Source organism: Procambarus clarkii, chromosome 10 (genome assembly GCF_040958095.1).
Source record: "Procambarus clarkii isolate CNS0578487 chromosome 10, FALCON_Pclarkii_2.0, whole genome shotgun sequence".
NCBI lineage: Eukaryota > Metazoa > Arthropoda > Malacostraca > Decapoda > Cambaridae > Procambarus > Procambarus clarkii.
Genome location: NC_091159.1, coordinates 22,486,919 through 22,511,184, shown reverse-complemented (window position 1 = coordinate 22,511,184; position 24,266 = coordinate 22,486,919). Strand labels below are relative to the sequence as shown.

The 24,266-nt window shown below is 39.4% G+C and overlaps 1 protein-coding gene across 6 annotated transcripts in view; it reads left to right on the top strand.

Annotated features, from left to right (window-relative positions):
* The first annotated feature begins 481 nt into the window (after nucleotides 1-481).
* Nucleotides 482-24,266, top strand: part of mRNA-cap (mRNA capping enzyme) — a 44,952-nt gene continuing 21,167 nt past the window's right edge. For 3 of the 6 annotated variants that reach the window (XM_045728240.2, XM_045728226.2, XM_045728232.2), the window contains exons 1-8: nucleotides 493-651; nucleotides 4,184-4,387; nucleotides 7,912-8,104; nucleotides 11,793-11,904; nucleotides 13,692-13,798; nucleotides 14,634-14,811; nucleotides 18,012-18,130; nucleotides 19,128-19,246. In XM_045728240.2, coding sequence (XP_045584196.1) covers nucleotides 4,184-4,387; nucleotides 7,912-8,104; nucleotides 11,793-11,904; nucleotides 13,692-13,798; nucleotides 14,634-14,811; nucleotides 18,012-18,130; nucleotides 19,128-19,246 — 1,032 coding nt within the window. In that variant the 5' untranslated portion in view covers nucleotides 493-651. Of the gene's footprint in view, nucleotides 1,231-4,183; nucleotides 4,388-7,911; nucleotides 8,105-11,792; nucleotides 11,905-13,691; nucleotides 13,799-14,633; nucleotides 14,812-18,011; nucleotides 18,131-19,127; nucleotides 19,247-24,266 lie in introns of all 6 variants that reach the window. The other 3 variants (XM_045728218.2, XM_045728250.2, XM_045728260.2) reach the window with 3 other exon arrangements.

Genomic DNA, 24,266 nt, shown 5'->3' with positions numbered 1-24,266 from the left:
TTGATTCTTCTCATAATTTTTGCATCATCAGCAAACTTTGAGAGGAATGAGTTTATACCCTCTGGAAGATCATTTACATATGTTAGAAATAGAATGGGTCCAAGTACAGAGCCCTGTGGGACTCCGCTGATGACATCTCACCACTCTGATGTCTCTCCCCTCACAGTTACTCGCTGTTTCCTGTTGCTTAGATACTCCGATACTTAGATACTAGAGTGATTGCTGGTAGAGGTGGGTGGCTAGAGAGAATGGTCGCTGGTAGAGGTGGGTGGCTAGAGAGAATGGTCGCTGGGAGAGGTGGGTGGCTAGAGAGAGTGGTCGCTGGGAGAGGTGGGTGGCTAGAGAGAGTGGTCGCTGGGAGAGGTGGGTGGCTAGAGAGAGTGGTCGCTGGGAGAGGTGGGTGGCTAGAGAGAGTGGTCGCTGGGAGAGGTGGGTGGCTAGAGAGAGTGGTCGCTGGGAGGGGTGGGAGGCAGGAGAGGGAGGAGGGGAGGCTGGGGGTGGCGGGTCGAGGCTCCAGTACGCCGCGACACTCACCAGTTGCGGACGGGTCACGGGCGTGCGGGCGGTCGCCGCACATAATAAAGATCTGAGGGTGGAGGGCGAGACTGGGCACCACACCACACAGTGCGAGGTGGACGGCACACTGTGAAGGTAGGCGAGGGCGGCCCTGGGAGCCACCGTCTGGACGCCCACCTCCCCCACCAATATGAAAGCTGGGTTTCGTCACCAGCAGGACAGTTGTGTGCACATGAGAGTACTCTGGCTCAGGCAGCCTCCCTACTCACTCTTCTCTCACTAACTTGTACTCTACCACCACAACTGTTGCCTCGTAGTAACCGGAAGTGTATGAAAGTTATCCCGAGGCCAAAGTATGGGTAAAGTTAGTGAATGGTGTTAGTAGTTTAGAATGGCTTGAGAAGACGAGGCTGGGTAACCTCTAGCAAACTTTGCTGCATAATGCTGCCTCGAGAGTATAGGTCTGTGAAGCATAATATAAAGGAGCATTATCACCTGGCTGGTTGTGGCAGTGACTGGCATGGTTAGGGTGCCAACCATCGTGAAGATATCAGTGAGAACCGTTGACTTGGACGCAGGCACATGCTTGCTGCTGGGTGAACAAATGCATAGTGTGCAAGCACAGGTGCCCTTTCTGCCTTACACCTTCACTCTCGGCCTCTTGGCTGTAAGGGTTTTCTCGCTGTTTCAAGGCTGTTCTCGATGGGTTAAAAAGTAATATATATTTGTTTACAAAAGTTACTGTATGAATCAAAATGGATTATAGTACTGTATATGGAATAGCCACTGTATGTTGAAAGCCAGGGAATACTGTATACTGAAATAATGACTTAACTGGCAGTACCTGCAGTTTTGGTGTTCAAGTGGGTAATTTATTAATTTTCTGCATAGTTGCAGAAATACAAGCATGTAAAACACTTCAATATTCTATTACCCACCATATCCATACCATTGTATGGCCAAAAATCAAGGTACTATAGAGCGTCGCCGGAATTAACCCGACGGTATTGTTCAGACGGACTTCAAGGTGGCCAGGTTTTCCCAGAAGTATCTAGACTGTAACCGGCATTAAAATTATTTACATTTTACCTGAATTTACCTGAGGTGGCCACAACGAGGACAGGAAGTCGGTGGCTTGTCGAATGTCCCCCCCATTTGCCCTGAAGATTATGATTATGACATGACAGTGACACCACACACTGTGCTCACTATATAAAGCACCACATTTAATCTTAGTTTTTCTTAGCTTGATTGACTTAGGCTTGTTTCAAGACTACTAATGATGTAAAAAAGTTACTTAGATCTTTGATCCTATTTAATTTTTCATGGTTCTTTTGCATTTTTTCTTCAATGAATAACCTACTGTATATTGACTTTCAAGTTATATTGTCCATATTTTGTAGTATCCTCCCCAAAAATGAGCCCCAAAGGCAAGCCATTGATGTCATTGCCTTGGCAGAGTATGTATATACTGTATATATAAAAAAAAACTTCTGTTAGTTAAGGTATGTTAGGCCAAGATAGATTATTTAGAGTAGCAATGCCAAAACGACCTATCTTTTTATTACTTTTTGAACCCTACTGGATTCCATGTTTTATGGAATTTCACCCATATAAAAATGTATAGTACTGTATGCTTGTAATATAATCATTAGAGGCAAATTGAATTTAATCAAATATCTTTAACACTTCTTTAGCATTCATCTTTATAATGTCAATTGTCTGTGTAGACCTGGCTCTCTTTGTATTTATTGTCTGGCTTTGTTAGGTCAGTGGAGGAATATGCAATACCAGTTACACACAGAAATCACAATAGCGTGACGCATCAAATGAACAAATCCTCGTCACGGCCCTTGTGGATATGTTCATGCAATACCAGCTTAAAATCTGCACCTCGTGATGCATAAAATCTAAATTTAATAATAGAGGAAGATTAGTGGCAGATCTAAGAGGATTAAGCTATGAGGATAGGTTAAGGGAACTAGACCTCACAACCCTGGAGGAAAGAAAAAACCCCAGAAGATTTGATCACAACTTAAGATATATTTTACTGCCTACCCATTGAAGCCATAAATGCCATAACTCTGCTGAGCTTTAAAATCTAGCTTGAAAAACAATCATGACAAATTGGGGGGGGGGGCTTTTGACAAGCCAACGGCTTCCTGTCCTCATCAAGGCCACTAGTATGTTAGTGGCCCGCGGGTAAATTTAGGTAAATATTGAGCGGGGAAATAGACAAGGTGGACAAGGACAGCCTCTTTAAATTGAAATAAACACAAGAGAACATAAGTGGAAGCTGAAAAGATTTATGGTAAAGTGGGAAGTGATAATGATGTTGAAACCTTAAAGAGTGATCTGGAGGAACTCTGTAAATGGTCAGATGACTGGCAAATGCTTTTTATTATTGACAAATGCAAGACCCTGCATGTGGGGCACAACTACCATATTAATAACATTATACTACAGCAGATTGATGAAGAAAAGGGCCTTGGAGTCTAAATCCACTACTCGAAAGTTGCACAACAGGTAGAGCCAGCAGTCAAAAAAGCTAACCAAACACTTGGAATAATCAAGCATGCCTTCCTTTTCAAGGAAAAGTAGGTAGTGATTCAATTGTATAAATTACTGGTACATCTCTCCCCCCCCCCCCTCCCCTTATCCCCCATTTGGATTACTGTATCCAAGCATGGAGACATCTTCAGGGGGATATAGCTGCTCTGGAGAAAGTGCAACACTGGGCGACAAAAATCATTCCAGAGCCAAGCCAACTCACGTATCGGGAACGGTTGAGGGCCACAGGGCTAACAACACTGCAAACCAGGCATGACAGGGCAGATATTATTGAAACCTTTAAAATACCAAATAATTTAGAGGATGTTGATCCGGAAAAGTTCTTCAAAAGATCAGATGTAACAAGCAAGGAGCAACGGTTTCAAGCTCAACAAGCCACAATGTAGGACTGAGAACAGGAGATGCTTTTTAACCCACAGGGTTATTAGCCCATGGAACCTCCTACCCGCCAAAGCCGTAGCTTCCAAAACTGTTAGGTTTTAAGGTACAGCTGGAAAAGATCATAAAGGCAAATGGGGGGACCTTTGACAAGCCTGTCCTCATCGAGGCAACTAGTGTTGGTGGCTCTTGGGTAAACTCGGATAAACACAAATGTGTTGAAGAAATATAAGGAAATACTCTTATCCTCTATGGGTAATTAGCAAGTGGAATGCACTGAAAATAGTACTGTAGTTGTGGTAGCCACTGCCATCCTTAACTTTAAAGGCCAGATTTGAAAACAAAAAATGTCAGAGTAGATAAATTATAATGCAACAAGTTTAAGTACTGTATGCATGTTGAGACAAGAAAAAATACATCTCAAAGGGATAGAGTAGGTTAGGTTATTTCTATCCCCAACATAATGCAACAGGTACAACAAGGCTACTAAGTTTTAATTTTATCTAGTGCTGTGGGTTTTACCCTTTAGGGTAGCAGGTAACTGGCACCTGTACACTAAAGGTGACTAAGTCTTGCACAAAGCTAATATTCCTAGAGCTATTAAAATTTTGGTTTTACCAGCATAAAACACAATATGTGAATTTAATGTTAAGCCTGATTAAACAATACTGCTTTATATTATTGTTTTTCAATAATTATACTATAAATCTCTTTCTAGATGTCTGGTGGAGGAGGAGGGGACAAAACTGGACCTGGACCTATCCCTCCAAGATGGCTCAACTGTCCACGTAAAAGTCATACTCTTATTGGAAATAAATTTTTGGCCTTCAAAACTCCTCTCAGCTCAAAGTTTGATGATCAGGTACCACCTGAACATAGATTTTCTCCTGCAATGCTCTTTGACTCTATGAAAAGTTACAAGGTAAGCACATCTTTCAACCTTAAACTTGATCACATTATTCACGGAATGCAAACAGCTTTTAAAGCATAATCTGATTTGTAATTAACAAATTTGTTCCTTATCACGAATAATTGTTTGAAATTTTGGTGTGTCCCATGCTCAAGAAAATTGTGTTGGAATTTTACCAGTAGAGATTTTTAATTGCAGTCACTGTTTTAGCCCATATCATAAATATTATAAATCTTTCTCATTATTTGGTTGAAACTTGTCATTCAACTGTAATTTCCAAGATCATGTGGTGAGTTGCTACTAGAATAATAATTTTTATTTGTTTATTCTGTGGATGCCCTATAAAGAATTCATATAGACTTCGAGAGTTTTTATTTATATCATAAATATTTAATATAAATTACTGCAGATATTGAAATTTGGAATAATTTGCAAAGAACTTAGTAATTACCTAAGTGTATTTACAGGATGAGAGCTATGCTCATGGTGTCCCATCTCCCCAGCACTCTGTCATATAATGCTTTGAAATTACCGACGGTTTTGACCTCCACCACCTTCTCACTTAACTTGTTCCAACCGTCTACCACTCTGTTTGCAGAAGTGAATTTTCGTATATTTCTCCGACAGCTTTGTTTCATTAGTTTAAATCTATGACCTCTTGTTCTTGAAGTTCCGGGTCTCAGGAGTTCTTCCCTATCAATTTTATCGATTCCTGTTACTATTTTGAACGTAGTGATCATATCGCCTCTTTTTCTTCTATCTTCTAGTTTTTGCATATTTAATGCCTCTAACCTCTCCTCGTAGCTCTTGTCCTTCAGTTCTGGGAGCCACTTAGTGGCATGTCGTTACACCTTTTCCAGTTTGTTGATGTGCTTCTTAAGATATGGGCACCATACAACTGCTGCATATTCCAGCATTGGTCTAATAAAAGTCGTGAACAATTTCTTTAGTATTTCTCCATCCATGTATTTAAAAGCAATTCTGAGGTTAGAAAGTGTAGCATAGGCTCCTCGCACAATGTTCTTAATGTGGTCCTCAGGTGACAGTTTTCTATCTAGAACCACCCCTAGATCCCTTTCTTTGTCAGAATTCTTTAAAGATTTCTCACATAATTTATAGGTTGTGTGGGGTCTGTTCTCCAATTCCACATTCCATAACATGGCATTTATTCACATTAAATTCCATTTGCCAAGTGTTGCTCCGTATACAGGTACTTATTTTGTCCAAATCTTCTTGAAGGGCATGACAATCATCTAGGGTTCTTATCTTCCCCATTATCTTAGCATCATCAGCAAACATGTTCATGTAATTCTGTATTCCTACTGGTAGATCGTTTATGTAGACAATGAACATTATCGGTGGAAGAACTGAACCCTGTGGTACTCCACTCGTAACATTCCTCCAATCCGATACCTTGCCTTTGATTACGGCCCTCATTTTTCTGTCAGGAAATTTTTCATCCATATTAGTAGCTTACCTGTCACTCCTCCAATATGTTCCAGTTTCCAGAACAACGTCTTATGGGGAACTCTATCGAAAGCCTTTTTTTAGGTCCAGATAGATGCAGTCAACCCAACCATCTCTTTCCTGTAAAATCTCAGTGGCTCGATCATAAAAACTGAGCAAGTTCATTACACAGGATCTTCCAGATCGAAAACCATACTGACTGTCTGATATTATATCGTTTTCCTCCAGGTGTTCTACCCATTTAGTTTATTATTATTTTCCAATATTTTGACTATTACACTTGTCAATGATACAGGTCTATAATTAAGGGGGTCTTCCCCTGTTTCCACTTTTGTAGATTGGAACTATGTTAGCCTTTTTCCACACATCAGCTACAACTTCTGTACCCTGAGATGCCTGAAAAATCAGTTGAAGTGGAATGCTGAGCTCAGGTGCACATTCTCTCAGAACCCATGGTGAAACGCCATCTGGACCAACTGCTTTGTTCTTACTTGGCTCCTTGAGCATTTTTTCCACTTCATCTCTTAGACATTTCTATGTGCTCTATATTGTTCCCTGGAAGTCGTATTGTGTCTGGTTCCCTAAAGATTTCATTTTGTACAAACACACTTTGGAACTTTTCGTTTAGTGTTTCACAGATTTCCTTTTCATTTTCCGTGAATCTATTTCCCATTTTCAACCTCTGAATATTATCCTTTACCTGCAGTTTGTTATTTATGAATTTATAGAATAGACCTGGTTCTGTTTTACATTTGTCTGCAATCCCTTTTTCAAAATTTCTTTCTTCCTCTCTCCTCACTGCCGTGTAGTTGTTTCTCGCATCTTTGTATCGCTGGTATGTTTGGGGGTTTGGCCTCTTCCTGTATTGATTCCATTTTTATGTCTTTTGGTCTCTGACCCTCTCGCAATTTCTACTGAACCAATCCTGTTTACTAGTTCTGCATTTCTGTTTGGGTATAAATTTTTTTGTGCCTTTATCATATATTTCACAAAACTTGACATACATCTCTTTCACTTCCTTGTCTAGCATCAAGTCTGTCCAATTATACTCACTAAAAAAATTTCTAAGGTGGCCATAATGTCCTCTCCTGAAATCAGGTTTTTCAACTGCTTCAACCTCCATATTTTCTTCCAGATTATAACGCATTGCATACTTTATTCCCCAAAAGACATGGTCACTTTTACCCAAGGGAGGAAGGTACTGAATGTCAAATATCTCTTCCTCCTTCCTGGTAAATATCAAATCTAGCATGGAGGGAACGTCCCCTTCCCTCATCCTTGTAGCTTGTTAAACATGTTGATACAAGAATATTTCCAGGATGAGGTCTACAAATCTACAGGTCCAAAAATCTTCTGTTTTAGCTTCATATGCTTTCCAGTCTATGGATTTCAAGTTGAAGTCACCGACTATCAACAGTCGTGATCTATCGTTATCCGCTCTCGCTATAATCTCTCTCATTATTGTTATAAGTTATAATATATAGTGCTTACCTATCTGTGTGTTCAGAAAGTGAGATCTAGCTCTTGAACCTATCTCCTGGGTTTTGGTGCTTTGTGTCTGATATTCTGTACAATATATAGTACAGTACTCTGTCTGTAACAGTACTTGTTTTTAAAGTTGCGGATGGAGAGGGTCTCCAGAGCTTCTTTTCCGAGGGCAGTCCACTTGCTTATCAGCAACATTGCACAAATACTTATATCTTTTTGACTCTTGACATTTCCAACGTATACCTGTATCCTCTCATTCTGTTTTATTCTTCATTTGGAAAAAGATAATCTCTGTCCTCCCTGACTATTCCCTCACTAGGGTTCTTTTCCCATGGAACGCTAATGTTATTTCTGGTGGAAGACGGGGGGGGGGGACATTGTGTGTTTCAGTAATCCAGAGAGCAATTATCTCACTTTAGAAGCCATTTTTCTGGCCAAAGGATAAAAGACAAACTGTTTCATTCTCATAAGATGGGTTCTGGTTTGATATTAGCTGTGTATAATGTTTTGAAAGATTAGATGTTTGAATTTGTAAAGCCATCCATATGTTCTAGTTTCAGTATGCTGCCATTTTCTTTTAGGTAAAAATTGGTTTATGGATAGACCTCACCAATACAACAAGGTTTTATGATAGTAATGATATAGAGAAGAAAGGTGCACGCTATGTGAAGCTGAAGTGTCGAGGGCATGGTGAATGTCCTAACCAAGACCAAGTCAATGCTTTTTCTGACATCTGTGACAAGTTTATTAGAAAAAATCCACTTGAAATTATAGGTAAGTTAATTTTTATGCAGTATCATAAAAATTCAGATCTAGTTCCATGAATCGGTGATTAATGGAACTAAAGATAGGATTTAAGTAATGTGCAGAAATGGAAGATCTCCCATCATGATTGGCGAGAAAGAAGGTTTGGCCAGAAGAGGGCAAATAGTTCCCTTCTGACCTTCCACCTGTTAAATTTTGTCTTAAAATACCATATTAATTTTTTTAGATTTGTTTTCTGGTTAGTTTTGAATCATGAACTTAAACCAATGGTGAATTTAGTAAATTCTATCAAATACTGATATAGAAATACTTTACTAAATAATTATCTTTCAATATTGTCTCCTTACTGAGGTTGCAATAAAGAATTGCTTCATAGTGATGTATGTATATATAGTGCATACAGTGCTGTATAGTATACAAACACAACTGATGTCATATTTATTATTATTTGGGATTCTGTTTATTGTGCCACATAGCTATTAATCTTTGAATAATTGATAACAATACTATATATTCTCCACAGCCATTGGCTTAATAAATTAGTACTGTACTGTACTTTGATGTTTTGGGTCTTTGGGTTTTGCTGTGTTTATTATTTTGGTTGATTCTGGCACAACTCATTGGGGAATTCACTGTTTTCAATACTCTTCACTCATTACACTACAGTACTATTTTTGGATGCAAGATATTTAAATCTTATATTGTACAGTGAACACCCACTTAAATAGAATGATTTTCTACCTCTTATGTTACATGTAATTGACATTTTTCTTGGCCACAGTTATTATACTCTATTAGTTTAGATGACAGCGCTGAGGTTTGCACATATTTTATATAGTAACCACAGAAAATGAATGAGGGAGACTGGTGTACCTTGTATCTTGAATGGTGGAGGGTTTGTTGTCAATGCATTCTTCCATCTGATTGCCGTGACAGTTCTTATGGCCAATTTCTCCTGCTTCTTGGCAGAATATTTGAAAGTATATGGGGAATTTAGGGCTGATTCTTGTGGCATAATTTGTCCCAGGGTTGGTTTCTGATCATGTACCCCCATCTGGGGCTGTTTGTGTAACTGCCATGTTGTAATTTCTTGGTGGACATTTGTTGAAGGATTTTTGTCTGATATGCACTTTGAGAATAGGCACATACACAGGTATACATAAAGGTGAAATGGAGCAAAGGAGTTTGTGTGTGTTAAGACATAATTGTTGTGAAATGTGCAAGGGTCATGAGAGGAATGGAGTGGAGTTGGTGCATTATGCAGTTGTTCTGTAGAACATTGGGGGTAAGTAGAAAGGAGGGATGTTCTTATTAGGGAAGAGTGTATGTAGCAAGTATCCAAATGTAAAGCAGCTGGACAGTGAAATAAATTGTAACATTTCAAGAAAGATTTGGTAAAATATTAGACTAAGGAGAAATGACTGAGACACTGAATGCATAATGGGTATATGTTTAGGAGATGGAAAACAATTTGCTGCCTTTATGGATTTAGAAAAAGCATTGTTGGTGTTTTTAGAGGTTTATTAGAGAGGGAGGGAGTACATTAACAGCAGTAAAATCCGTTATATAAGTACTGTAGCAGAGCATGTGTAAATATAATAGGAAAAAATAGGAGTGGTTTTAATATTGGGGCTAACACTTGTTACATTGTATCTCGCTGGATATTTAATATATATATGGATGTTATAGGGAGGCAAAGTCAAGAAAACCTAGAGTGGAAGTGGATTGTGCAATGGGTTCTGGGTTATTTTGGAGCTTTAATTCAGCTTTTGCTCTCTCCTCCACTGCAATTATAGCTGTTTTTTGGACACTACTTTTTGCAACTGGAGCTTAGTTTCCAGTTGTCATCTTGCTAGTTAGACGTGTGGTTCTCCTTGATGGCTGTAAAGGTGTAGTTCATTGCAGAAAAGTGTGGCAGTTGGGTTCTCACTTGTGTGCACTTTTCTCGGACAGTTTTCAGTCTGCTGTCATATTTCCCTGGTTTCTCATGAGTTTGGTTATGTTAGGGGAGGATTTTCTCATTCCTCTTTCCTTAGTTGATGGTGCAAGCAAGTAGCTGTGTTATGAGACTTTACCTATTAGTGACCCAGAACCACAGCATTATAACATTCTTTTAGGCTTTTCTGCTCATGTTAACACTTTGGCGCACCCCGCTCGCCACCCCTCAACTGTGCGATATGGGACCCAGGGTGTCATGGGAGCGCGCGTAAATTCTGAAAAGTGTATACTCTCTTCAACTTTGTCACCTTAATTCTCGTCCTACGAGATTAAATTTGGTATCATTGTGTTCGCAATAGAATTCTCTACAGCACTAAATGCATATAAACTCCAAAAAGCCCGACTAATTACCCGCAGCAAACAGAGAAAATTGCGAACGAGTTACCCAGGAGCGCGCAAACGCGATAAAATGTTTTCACTATTTTCACTCTGGTCACCTCAATTTTTATCCTAGGTCTTTCATTTTGGTCTCAATGGGTTTGCAATAGAATTCTCTAGAGGAACATTAGCATATAAAATAAAAAACCTGGTCACGCTCCAACCGTCGACGAGTTGAAGACGGGCCACGCGTTAGCCGCGAGTGAGTGCTCAGACGCCTTCCAGCTACACTCCCAATTCCCGCCCTTTTCAAGCCTTTCTTTCACAATTTTCTTCCTGGAAGGGCCTTGTTCATGATCACTATCCATCGTGGAGTAAGCGTAGATAGTTTCTAAAGCCGCAGTAAGAAATATAGCCACGGAAAATAGCCGAAATGTTCACACGTTTGAGATGCGAGGGGAGGCGACATTGGTCACAACAGTGGAGCGAAAACAATGGGCCCACGGCATGTGCCAAGCCGCCTGAGGGCCACGAGGCTCAACAAAGAAAATGAGAAGACATCGGCGCGCATTTTAAAACCAGTCCCCCAAAAATCGGATAAAAACCTGATTTTTGGCGATTATTTAAAGTGGATGACGCAATGCTGCATCATCCCCGGAATTACCGACAGTAAACGGATGACGCAATGCTGCGTCATGCCCGGGCGAAAATGTTAAGTTCACAGCAGAGGAGTGGGGGAAGGGCAGTAGGCAGGAATTCATTCCAGTGGTTTTGAGAGAAATTAATACAACTGCAGGTAAATCTATATACTTTGATGTGAAGTCTTCAGCTTGTGGTTTATGCAGTTCACTTTTATTCTATGAGGTACTTGGTGGATGCTCTTCTTTCTCTGAGTTGGTTCTGGTGGGATTTCTGTACAGCATCATCTGCTTAGTTCTACTTCTTGTGGCTTCCATGCTGGAGACTATCTTCATCTGTGGCCAGTTCTCAGATGCTTCCCAGCTTATCTTGCACCTTGATCTCTTTAGTTTGTTCCGAGGCTTTTCTTCATCTTGATTATCAGCATTTGCCCATCTGCCAATTGCCACATGTTGTCTAGGTCTTCATAGTTTGTTTTGGCTTTAGCAGAGATTGTGGCCTTTATTTTCATCCTCAGTAGACAGGAAGTGCCTTATTGAAAATCCATCCCCACAACATCTGCCTGTTCTGGGTACCTATTTACTGCTAGGTGAACAGATGCATTAGGTGATACGAAACATGCCCAATCAGTCGAACCCGGAATCCCTGATTATTGAAAATTATTGTATTTGTATGTAGGAATGTGGCCATAAATGTAATTTAAATTTTCATTTTTTAACTTAAATCATTTTTCCCCTTGCAGCAGTTCACTGTACCCATGGATTTAATCGAACTGGGTATTTGATTGCTTCATATTTTATTATTAAAGAAGACTGGGGTATTGATCTTGCCCTCAACGAGTTTTCAAAAGCAAGGTGAGTGGCATTAAATGTTATACTGTAAAGCCCTATTTTCCTGTGCTTGTTATTTTTAATGTCTTGAAGATTTGTTTGTATATTTAGTGAGTTGGCCTAAATTGGCTGAGAAACATCCGGCACAGCTGGGGTTAGAAGGACAGTATCTTTCTAATGTTTGTGTGACTAGTTTAGACCCAGATGGAGTTTCTCTGCAGGTTAATAGTGGATGGGGATATTGCACCAATACTCGTCTTAACAAATTATTGGTTCAGCACTCCTTCGTCGCAGAAGATTGGAATTGGCGAAATACAGTTATCTTGTTTAGTAATCTGAACTATAAATAAGGCTGCTTTTGGGCATTCAAGTTTTTGATTGTTTTGTTGTTTGGGAGTAAAATTATAATGTTTTACATAAGGAAATGCACAAAAACATTTGAGTAAGGAATGTTTGTTTTTGTTTTATGGCCAATTACTCGACTTGTAAAACCCATTTGTTTTATCAGTTTTCAAACATCTTGAAAAACATTAAAATGTTTCATAACATGACTTTACTAAGGGCTATTTAACAAATCAACTCTCATTCTTTTCCAGCATATATCCAGCAGTTGATAGTGGAAAGTATTGTGACATTGTTACCTGATTTGAGCAAAGTCTTGGATACTGTTCCTCACACAATTATTATTAGAAAGGAGTATGCACATGGCACATTAGGGGATTATCCAAAAATGGATTAGGACTTGGTTATTTCAAGTGAGTACCTGTGGGCTGTGTCCTTGAACCTCTGCTGTTTGCCATATATACAGTATAAATAATTTATCACACCTGATTGAGCAACAACATTTTTAGATTTGCAGATAATACAAAAATAGGGCCAGAAATATATTTGGAACACCCAAAAGCAATAAAAGACAATTTAAATTTTCTTTTAAAGTGGATGAAATGTTGACAGATATTGACAATTTAATAGAAATGCAGGGTTCTGAGCCTAGGTAATGAAAATAGTTGCCGGATATCAGCTGGACAATGCTGAAATTGTCAAATGTGAAAATGATCTGGAAGTCATGATTAGCATACATGTTTAGTAAATAAATGTTTAAATGTTTAAAATAAAGGAAATAGGGAAGGCACATTAGGATTCATATCTGAAAGTACTGTATTAGCAGTAGGACATCAAATATTACTCCTCAGCTTTATCTTGCTCTTGCTTGAACCCATTTGGTTTATGCAGTTCAGGTTTTATCAACCTAGACACTAAGGAGATAAATGTCAACACGTGAAATAAATGTTACAAATTGGATAAGTTTAGCATCAGAAAAAACCATGGTAAATGATTTGGAAATGGGGTTTCTGATTTCTTGAACAAATTTCCAGGTAACATAATAGATGTGGGACCGTTAGATATACTGTAAGTATATATGTATGTAGGTACATGTACCTTATATCGGTAATATTCCTTAGATTGTCATGTTTTATTCCCTCGTATATCGCCCAACCACTTTGGCTGGACAGTAGAGAGCGACAGTCTCGCTTCATGCAGGTTGGCGTTCAATCCCCGACCATCGGGGATTGTTGGGCACCGGAAGTTGGGAAGTGGTTGGGCACCGTTCCTTTTCCCCGTCCCATCACAAAGCCTTATCCTGACCCCTTCCAGGTGCTTTATAGTCATAATGGTTAAGCGCTTTCCCCAAATAATTCCCTTCCCTTCCCTTCCCTTCCCTCATGTGTCTTCAGCTATATGTCCTTAAATATTAAATACTCAATGGTAGAGATGTATAAACAATTAGTGTTCATTTTGACATCTTGCAGAGAGCCAGGCATCTACAAGGGAGATTACATACGTGCACTTTATGAACGTTGTGGGGATGATGTTAATGATGCTCCACCACCCCCAGAGCTTCCAGACTGGTGTAAAGGTCAGTACACATACAGGATGAGAGTTTCCAATGTATTTTAAGATATCATAAGTCAAAAAGAAAGTGAGCTATAGAATTGAAGTAATTTTTTTTGTTCCATGCTTCACATGTATATGAATTTTAATATCTGTACAGTTGAGTGCAAATTAGTGACTAGAATATGAAACATGCCTAGAAACATGCCTAGATATGCCTAGGTAACATGCCTAGAATATGAAAAGTACATAGTTATGATGCAGGGCATAAACAGCTAGATTTCACTGGCTGTAGACTGCTGGGTAGCCACAACAGTGCCTCCTCAACACCAGCACTTCACTAAAAGATCCCCAAGCCAAAAAAATGCACCAAAACCCCCTCTATACATCAGTCTGTGCTCACTACACAAGCTTAAATTCATTGCAGTGATTCCTAAAAAATTTTGGTCATATCTTTGCCAGTCCCAATCTGGATTTTTCATTATTTTTTTTTAATTTGCTCTTTCTGGGAGGGATTTCTATAATGGCTCCTTGTTGCTAGTTACCTGGTTAGCTCAATCAAACGCTACCCATACCAGGCCCTTGTGAGTCATTGTAAACCTTTTAGGAACCAGAGGCCAAAACCTACAGAGGTGCAAAGGACAAAGGACACTAATCTCAATAACCAAGAAAAACTACCAGAAAGGTGGGGTAGCCAAAACAGACAATTGACAAAGTAAATGGGGCATAGAAAATGAGACCATGAACTGAATGAACTGCCCAGTCATGTAGTTCACTCACTAGTTCCACCAGGTTTAGTGAGGTGTACTGTATACTCCTTTTTCTAATTATAGCTTAATAAAACACAATTTCTTCCACAGAATTTGATGATAGTAGTTTAGATGACGATGGTGAATCTATAAAAAGCAACAGAAAGCGCGAATGGAACAAGAAAGACCCACATTTCATGGAGGGTATTAAAGGTGTGACAGCTATAACTCAGCAGCCAAAGCTGGAACAAATACAAAAAAGAATACAACAGATGTGTGGTTGGACAAGGTAAGAAAATACACTTTGGGATTATGTAAGCAATTACCTAAGTGTAGTTACAGGATTAGAGCTACACTTGTGGTGTCCCGTCTTCCCAGCATTCTTTGCCAAATAATGTTTTGAAACCACATACAGAGGATTTAGGCCTCCACCACCTTCTCATTTGTTCAAACCGTCTACCACTCTGTTTGCAAAAATCAGTTTTCTAATGTTTTGTCAGTAGCTTTGTTAAGTTACCTTGAGTCTGTGACCTTTTATTCTTGAAGTTCCAGGTGTCAAGAATTCTTCTTTATCAATTTTGTCGATTCCCATTACTATTTGTATGTAGTGATCATATTGCCTCTTTTTCCAATATATTCTAGCTTTGGCATATTTAATGCCTTGAACCTCTCCTCGTAGAGCTCGTCTTTCAGTTCTGTAAGACATTTCATTGCATGTCTTAGCCCCTTTTCCAGTTTGTTGATATGCTTCTTAAGATATGGGCACCATACAACTGCATATTCAAACTTTGGTCTCACAAAGGTTGTGAACAGTTTCTTTAGTATTTTGCCATGTATTTTAAAAGCAATAAGAAGCAAACTCCAAAACACACTAGAAGAAGTAACTGACTGTGCAAGGGCAGCACTAGGGGGGGGGGGGGGTCACACAGGGAACAAAACCCTGGGCATATGCAGCTCTAACTGCCTAAAGAGCCAAGACAACATAAAAAGTCAGAACCAAAGCTTGCACACGAAGTCTCTACTAAAGAAAGGAACAATAAACGGAGCAAATTCCACAGGACAACTGAGTTCAAGGATGGTCAGCACTTGGCTTGAAGCAGTGGGGCTTGCCTGTGATCTGATCCGCTGGACTGGTAGCACTACAAGCTGCACTAGTAGGTATGGTATTGGCAACAGAACTGAGGTGGTGAGTCAACTTGGGGTTGGGGCCACCATGTGGTGCTACGTTACTAATGACTTTCGAGCTAATTTGAGTTCCTTCCTCCTGTGAATCATTTGCGAAGTTGTTTGGCAATTTTGAGACTTCGTTTTCTGCAAACCCCCCAGTTGTCTGTAAAGCTTCGCTGAATTTCTGGAGGTGGCTTCAGATGGGGTGGCATAGTGTCACCTGCTCCGTGCGCTTCCATGAGGGGAACGGGGGTTTTCATCATATGATGATTTGAACTATTATTGTCTTGGTTTTACATGTATCATGCAAATAAGAAATAGTTCTGTGTGGATGTAATGTAGTTTACCTTGATCCATGGGGGAAAAAATCCTATCATTTCATGGTTATGTTAGTGTGAATGCAGTTATCATAAATGGTACTTAGCGAATGTTGTCATCGTCATTGTATTAAACTGTCATAACTACCTATGTATACCAACAATGTTAATGGGGTTTTCACAATTCCCTATGATTGTAATGAAATAGACCAGGTAAACCAATCACCAATTGAACCATTATCATGCATTGTGTACTAGAATCCTGCCGTCATCTGTTGGTGGTGAATTTGTCTTGTGCATTTGTTTCAGTCGATATTTTTGCCCCCATGTGGTGCCAATTAGGCCCTATGTCATCACCCAGCCCCCACCACCAATGAATATTATGTTTATATAGTTTTCACTACACCCTCATCAATCATCACACTCACCCCATGGTCTACACCCTTGTAGATAGTCCGCCTCTGTAACTCATGGTCCACACCCCTCACATTGTAGATATAGGTATATGTATATATCTTCACCCACAATATACACCCTCAACCTTGGTCAACAGTCACTCATAATCTGTGCTCTCTACCATGGTATACACCTTCACCCATGAGCTACCCCGTCAACATACTCGCCCGTGATTTACACCCTCAACCATGATGCACACCACTCGCCCAGGTGTACACTCCTCACCCCTGAGATACACCCTAACCAATGATTTAAATCCTCACCCATAATCTACATCTTTCACCCATGGACTACACCCCTCACACATTGTACACACACTCACCCAAGGCCTATGCCCTCGCTCGGGTATAATACCAATCATAATTGTAGTTTTTGTATATTATGTAAATTATCAAGTTATTCAACACACACATAATCTTGTAAATAAATAGGAACAAGTGATAACAATCGGTGAAACATCCAAAGAACACAGAAGCTGTGTCTTTTTGCCCAAGAAGTCAGAGTCTTGCATACGTCAGTGTCAGAAAATTTGGCATAGTGTGTTGACAGATGCCAGATAACATGGCCATCGCACAGCCTTTGACAGCTCTTTTCACCTAGTAAAAATGTACATACAGTATTAATATAATTTTATGTTTTGCTTACATTTTTCATACGATTTAATAATTCTATAATAAAAAATAATTTTTTGGAAATTTTAAATTTATCTATACATACATAAATTGGAATAGATGAGTTTGTACAATGAAAATAAATGAAAGTATGCTTGCCTGCACTAGGCCAATCAGTCATTCCCATCACTTCTTCATTTTGTGCAAATGACTTATAGTACCTTGTCACACTAATTATTGTTTAATATTAATAAACTTTGTAATTCTTCCCTCTACTTTATGATATATGAGCTTAAATGTGGCAATAGTTTGTGTAGCGATTGGCAAGTTGGGGAGGAAGACCAGCTAGACTGTCTCCGGCTGGTCTTCATTCATTACACACATGCCATGAAATTAAATGTCATTTAATTTTATTAATAATTGAATCAAGTCGACACGATTTGATAAGTGTCCAGGACGGACAGAAATGTCGTCGTTTTCTTCATCTTTTGATATGTGGTTTGGTCATTATAAAATGTCATTTATTGTCTCATTAATAGACTCAATTTTTTTGGTGTTTTTATATTTAGTTTTGTTGTATATATAAGATTTGATAGGTGTAGGCAGTGGAAAGTAAATGTAAATAATGCAGCAGGAAGATTTCTGTTGTGTAAAGATGAGGAGCAGGCAGCAAGAACATGGTGTACAGTTATTATTGTGAATAATCTGTACATGTGACTTGCTGGTGTATGAATACCATGTTGGTCTAGGGTTCATTGAAATCAGCTAAAGATATGTACAGTACTTGGTTAAAGCATTGAACAGTTATTCTGTTTGTACAATAATTGTATCAATATATGTATATATTTTTTTATTGTTTGTGCAGTAATTGTACAGTATATAAATTACCTATAAAGCACACTTTACATAATATTAAACTAGAACATTTTCATTTTCAGCACTGGATTTCCTGGATGTCAACCTGTTAGCATGGACATGGATAACATATCCTTCATTCGTGATAATCCTTATAAAGTTTCATGGAAGGCTGATGGAACAAGATACATGATGCTCATTGGTGAGTTAGAATAATATAATAGTTGGGCATTAGCAAAGTTGGTGAGTTAGAATAATATAATAGTTGGGCATAAGCAAAATTAAAAAAAATATTATATACATTATAATATTAATATAATAAATAAAATACTATACTACAAACCATACTAATTATGGTTTGTCCTATTTTAGTGTGTTGACTGCAATAAATTATTCATATGTATAAACATTGGCTTTAGCATGGTCACAATATACTAAAAAAGGTCCACAAATTAACCTTTCTTTTGCAAACTACACTTATAAGAGGTTTCCTGGTGTGTGTATTGACCGTGTATCTGAGCCATATGGGTGACTAGAGAAAGTCTGCGGACATTTGGTTGTGGCCGAGACTGTCAAAGGTCTCTGGGGTTAGTGTCCTTGTTTTGATAACTTTGGAAGTCATCAGTGTGCACCTAACCACTGTGACTAACACATCACCATTTTAGTGGAACTTTGCCTGAACTTGTTATGGTGGTTCAGAGCCCTTTGTGCGCTGAAAAGAATTTCCTAAATGCACAAATTTCCACATGCAAAACACAGATAAATGTTTTAAACCTGTAACTTCAAGAAGAGAGGTCCATAGATTAACGCTAAGGAAACAAAGGTGCTGAAAAAATATTTGAAAGTTCTCTTGCAAACAGAGTTGTAGACTTAACAATTTAAGTGAGATGGTGTTTATGGGTAACAAAATCATCGGTAGTTTGTGTCGCATGACAAAGATCGTGGGGAGGACGGGACACAACAATACTAGTTCTCATCCTGTATCCTGTAATATCATCCAAGTAATTATACTTTGGTAATTACACACTCGCTCACATTCTCTCTAAACGGACACTGCACAATTTTAATATTATAGATTTGCCTTAATATTTGCTGCATTTGTTTCATTTAGTGAGAATGGTGATGGGGTGAATGAATTAAATGTGGTAAAATGGTAAATGAAATAAGACTTGCTTGTATCATCTACCTGCATCTTACAGCTGGCCGTCATGAAGTGTATTTTGCTGACCGTGACCACAGTATATTCCAAGCACCAGAGATTGAGTTTCGACTGAAACATGACCTGATGGTTCACCTTTCTGATACGTTGGTTGATGGGGTAAGAAATAATATTTTGCTTCTTTATGCTATGTATGTAACTGATAGTTTTAGATTTTGTGGATAAAAAAAGTTTTGATTTTCTTAACTTTATTGTATGTGGTGAGAGTGAGTGATGGTGAATACTAGAGATATGATGGTGGAGAGCAGAAAAACTTTAATTTGGCAAATAAATTAAGATCTAATGTAAAATGAATGACAAGCAGAGATGGCATACAATTTCTTTCAAAATACTAATGTACTAATAACTTCTCCCTCTTGCTAACTTTGTTTTATGTATATTTTGACATCTTTTATTAACCCAACAAAAATTGTAATTAAGCTTGATATAGGTAAAAAATCATTACTGCACTCAAAATTAAAACAAGCTATATGATATTCTACAAACTCATTCACTTTTTGCCAAACATGAACAAAAATTATAAAGATCTAATAAATATCTTGGGAAGCTTCTCCAGTTAATAATTTAGAAGGTATGATCTCATGACCATATTCAGAGTAACAGTTCTGGCATCTCCAATGACCTAAACCCTGGTCTTTCACTGAATGATGAAAAAGTAGAATAGCAAAAATTGGAGAGCAAAATATGACCTGTAGAAATTAACAAGTGATCCAGATTTCACCATAGATTTAGATAAATCCAAAATTTGATGGTAAGATTTGGTCAAATATGTAAAAGGAGTTGGGTTGTTGAAGGTCTTTGGATTGTGAAGGGAGGTTGGGTTTGGATTGTGAAGGGAGGTTGGGTTTGGATTGTGAAGGGAGGTTGGGTTTGGATTGTGAAGGGAGGTTGGGTTTGGATTGTGAAGGGAGGTTGGGTTTGGATTGTGAAGGGAGGTTGGGTTTGGATTGTGAAGGGAGGTTGGGTTTGGATTGTGAAGGGAGGTTGGGTTTCGATTGTGAAGGGAGGTTGGGTTTCGATTGTGAAGGGAGGTTGGGTTTCGATTGTGAAGGGAGGTTGGGTTTGGATTGTGAAGGGAGGTTGGGTTTGGATTGTAAAGGGAGATTGGGTTTGGATTGTGAAGGGAGGTTGGGTTTGGGTTGGGAAGGGAGATTGGGTTTGGATTGTGAAGGGAGGTTGGGTTTAGGTTGTGAAGGGAGGTTGGGTTTGGGTTGTGAAGAGAGGTTGGGTTTGGGTTGTGAAGAGAGATTGGGTTTGGGTTATAAAGGTGTCACTGTAATCATCACAGCACTCATAATGGTGACAAGCTTGAACAGGAGCCAAGTATTCCTAATGGATTGAGATTACCGCTTCTGGTGATGTTTTCCTCTATTGCTGCCAAATTGGCAGAAGCTACTAGGCCTAAACTATTTTTCAGTGTACTGTATTTGAAAAATTTGTATATTGCAGTAAACTAATTCAATGCTGCAATACTTGGCCAATATAATAGTTATAATGTTTCTCTGCTTGTCACGAAAGGTGTCATATCTGATAGGATGCTATAGATTCACCATGCAGTTATAATTTAACTGTGTATTCACTTCATATGCGACTTTTTGGTGATTTTAATTTTCCGAGATTCTCGTGTGTGTGTGTGTGTGTGTGTGTGTGTGTGTGTGTGTGTGTGTGTGTGTGTGTGTGTGTGTACTCACCTATATGTACTCACCTATATGTGCTTGCAGGATCGAGCATTGACTCTTGGATCCCGCCTTTCTAGCTATCGGTTGTTTACAGCAATGACTCCTGTCCCATTTCCCTATCATACCTAGTTTTAAAAGTATGAATAGTATTTGCTTCCACAACCTGTTCCCCAAGTGCATTCCATTTTTCTACTACTCTCACGCTAAAAGAAAACTTCCTAACATCTCTGTGACTCATCTGAGTTTCCAGTTTCCACCCATGTCCCCTCGTTCTGTTATTATTACGTGTGAACATTTCATCTATTTCCACTTTGTCAATTCCCCTGAGTATTTTATATGTCCCTATCATATCTCCTCTCTCCCTTCTTTTCTCTAGTGTCGTAAGGTTCAGTTCCTTCAGCCGCTCTTCATATCCCATCCCTCGTAGCTCTGGGACAAGCCTCGTCGCAAACCTCTGAACCTTCTCCAGTTTCTTTATGTGTTTCTTCAGGTGGGGGCTCCATGATGGCGCGGCATACTCTAAGACGGGTCTCACGTAGGCAGTGTAAAGCGCCCTAAAAGCTTCCTCATTTAGGTTTCTGAATGAAGTTCTAATTTTCGCCAGTGTAGAGTACGCTGCTGTCGTTATCCTATTTATATGTGCCTCAGGAGTTAGATTAGGTGTCACATCCACTCCCAGGTCTCTTTCTCGAATCGTTACAGGTAGGCTGTTCCCCTTCATTGTGTACTGTCCCTTTGGTCTCCTGTCACCTGATCCCATTTCCATAACTTTACATTTACTGGTGTTAAACTCCAGTAGCCATTTCCCTGACCATCTCTGCAGCCTGTTTAAGTCCTCTTGGAGGATCCTACAATCCTCGTCTGTCACAACTCTTCTCATTAATTTTGCGTCATCTGCAAACATTGACATGTATGATTCCACTCCTGTAAACATATCATTTACGTAAATTAGAAAGAGGATTGGTCCCAGCACCGATCCTTGAGGTACTCCACTTGTTACTGTTCGCCAGTCCGACTTTTCGCCCCTTACCATTACCCTCTGGCTCCTTCCTGTTAGGTAGTTCTTCACCCATACTAGGGCCTTTCCGCTTACTCCTGCCTGCCTCTCAAGTTTGTATAGCAGTCTCATGTGCGGTACCGTATCAAAGGCCTTTTGGCAGTCAAGAAATATGCAGTCTGCCCAGCCTTCTCTGTCCTGCCTTATCCTTGTTACTTTATCATAGAATTCTAAAAGGTTTGTTAGGCATGATTTCCCTGTCCAGAACCCATGTTGGTGCTTGTTTACAAACCCAATGCTCTCCAGGTGCTCAACAAGTCTTAGCCTAATTATTCTTTCAAGTATTTTGCAGGGGATGCTTGTCAGTGATACGGGTCTGTAGTTAAGTGCCTCCTCCCTATCACCCTTTTTGAAAATCGGTACGACATTTGCCTCCTTCCAGCAACTGGGCAATTCTCCCGACATAAGTGACTCTAATAATTAAAGATCATTGCCAGAGGCACGCTGAGAGCCTGCGCTGCCTCTTTGAGTATCCACGGTGATACTTTGTCTGGTCCAACAGCTTTATTTGCATCCAGTGTTGTCAACTGTTTCATTACATCCTCTGCTGTCACCTCTATATCCGATGGTCTTTCATCTTGGGTAATCTCTTCTAACAATGGGAGCTGCTCAGGCTCGGTTGTGAACACTCCATGGAATTTTGCATTCAGTACCTCGCAGATTTCCTTGTCGCTTTCTGTATATGCCCCTTCTGTTTTCCTCAGTCTTGTCACTTGGTCATTTACCGACATCTTCCTTCTTATATGGCTATGTAGTAATTTTGGTTGCTTTTTCGCTTTGACTGCAATATCGTTCTCATAATTTCTTTCCGACACTCGTCTTATGTTAATGTAATCATTCCTAGCTCTGTTACATCTAATCCTGTTGTCCTCTGTCCTTTGTCTTCTGTACTTCCTCCACTCCCTCCTGCTTCTCACCTTTGCTTCCTGACACTGTCTATTAAACCATGGGTTATTATATTCCCTCCTGCTTTTTTCCTTTATTGTTGGAATAAATCTATCTTCAGCCTCCTTGCATTTCAATATGACTTGGTTCATCATACCTTGCACTGTTTTTCCTCTAAGTTCTTCCTCCCACTGCACTTCTCCCAGGTAGTCCCTTATCCTTCTGTAGTCCCCTTTTCTGTAATCAAGTCTCCTTTCCCGGACCTCTTGTCCTTTGGTCACAATTTTAAGCTCCATCATGTAGTCAAAGACTAGGACACAATGGTCACTAGCTCCTAGTGGTATTTCATGTTCCAACTGCTCGATGTCTTCTACATTCTGAGTGATAATGAGATCTAATAGGCTGGGCGTATCCCCTCCTCTTTCCCTAGTATCTTCTTTCACATGCTGTGTTAGGAAATTCCTGTCAATAACGTCTACCAGCTTCGCTCCCCAGGTCTCCTCCCCGCCATGGGGATTCCTCGTTTCCCAATTTATCTCTCCGTGATTTAGGTCCCCCATGACCAGCAGCTTCGCTCTCATTCTATGCGCTAAAGTTGCTGCCCTCTGCAGTTCATCCATACATGTCTTGTTGCTGTCCTCGTACTCCTGCCTGGGCCTTCTACTGTTTGGTGGGGGATTGTAGAGTATCAAGATTACAATCTTCTTCCCATCCACTGTCAGAGTTCCATATATGAAGCTTGTGCTTTCATTGGTACCCGGATTTTCCAGCTCATCAAACTTCCATTTCCGCTTTATTAGTAGTGCCACTCCTCCTCCCTGTCTCTGTGTCCTTTCTTTTCTTATCACCTGGTACCCCTCTGGAAAGATTGCATCCGAGATCATGCCATTTATTTTAGTTTCCACTATTGCCACTATGTCTGGGTCTGCCTCACTAACTCTTTCTTTTATCTCTTCTGCTTTATTGGCTTTATTGTGTGTGTGTGTGTGTGTGTGCATTTTGTTTATTTGTTCATATCTGATTTTGTTATTGCAATTGGGGAAAAGATTTTCATCAGTAATATTCATTATTTCTATGTTAGAGCCTATTTCCATATAGTCCTAAAATTTGCCAAGCATGCCACCCACTTGGCAATTGGTAAGAAATGTTTGCTAAAAGTGATTGCCATTGCCTGGCTTAATGTATGAATTTATTTTTCCCAAAAGTTAGATCAAGAGTGTTTGGCATCTACCTCATGGCCATGAACATAATGTATTTTCAAAATTTTTAGGAGATGCATGTATGTAGAAGGGTGAGAAGAGAAGGAAAATGTCAGATAAAACACTTTAATACTGTTTATAAAATCAGATAGGTTTCAGAAAGCAATTTGTGACATGAAGACAGTGATTATATCAAGTTTGCAAGGCATATACTTTTATTCCTGTTAATGTGTTGGTTTATCATACTCTAAATCAACATGTTCATCATAGAGAATACAAGTACATGTACTAATGTAAGA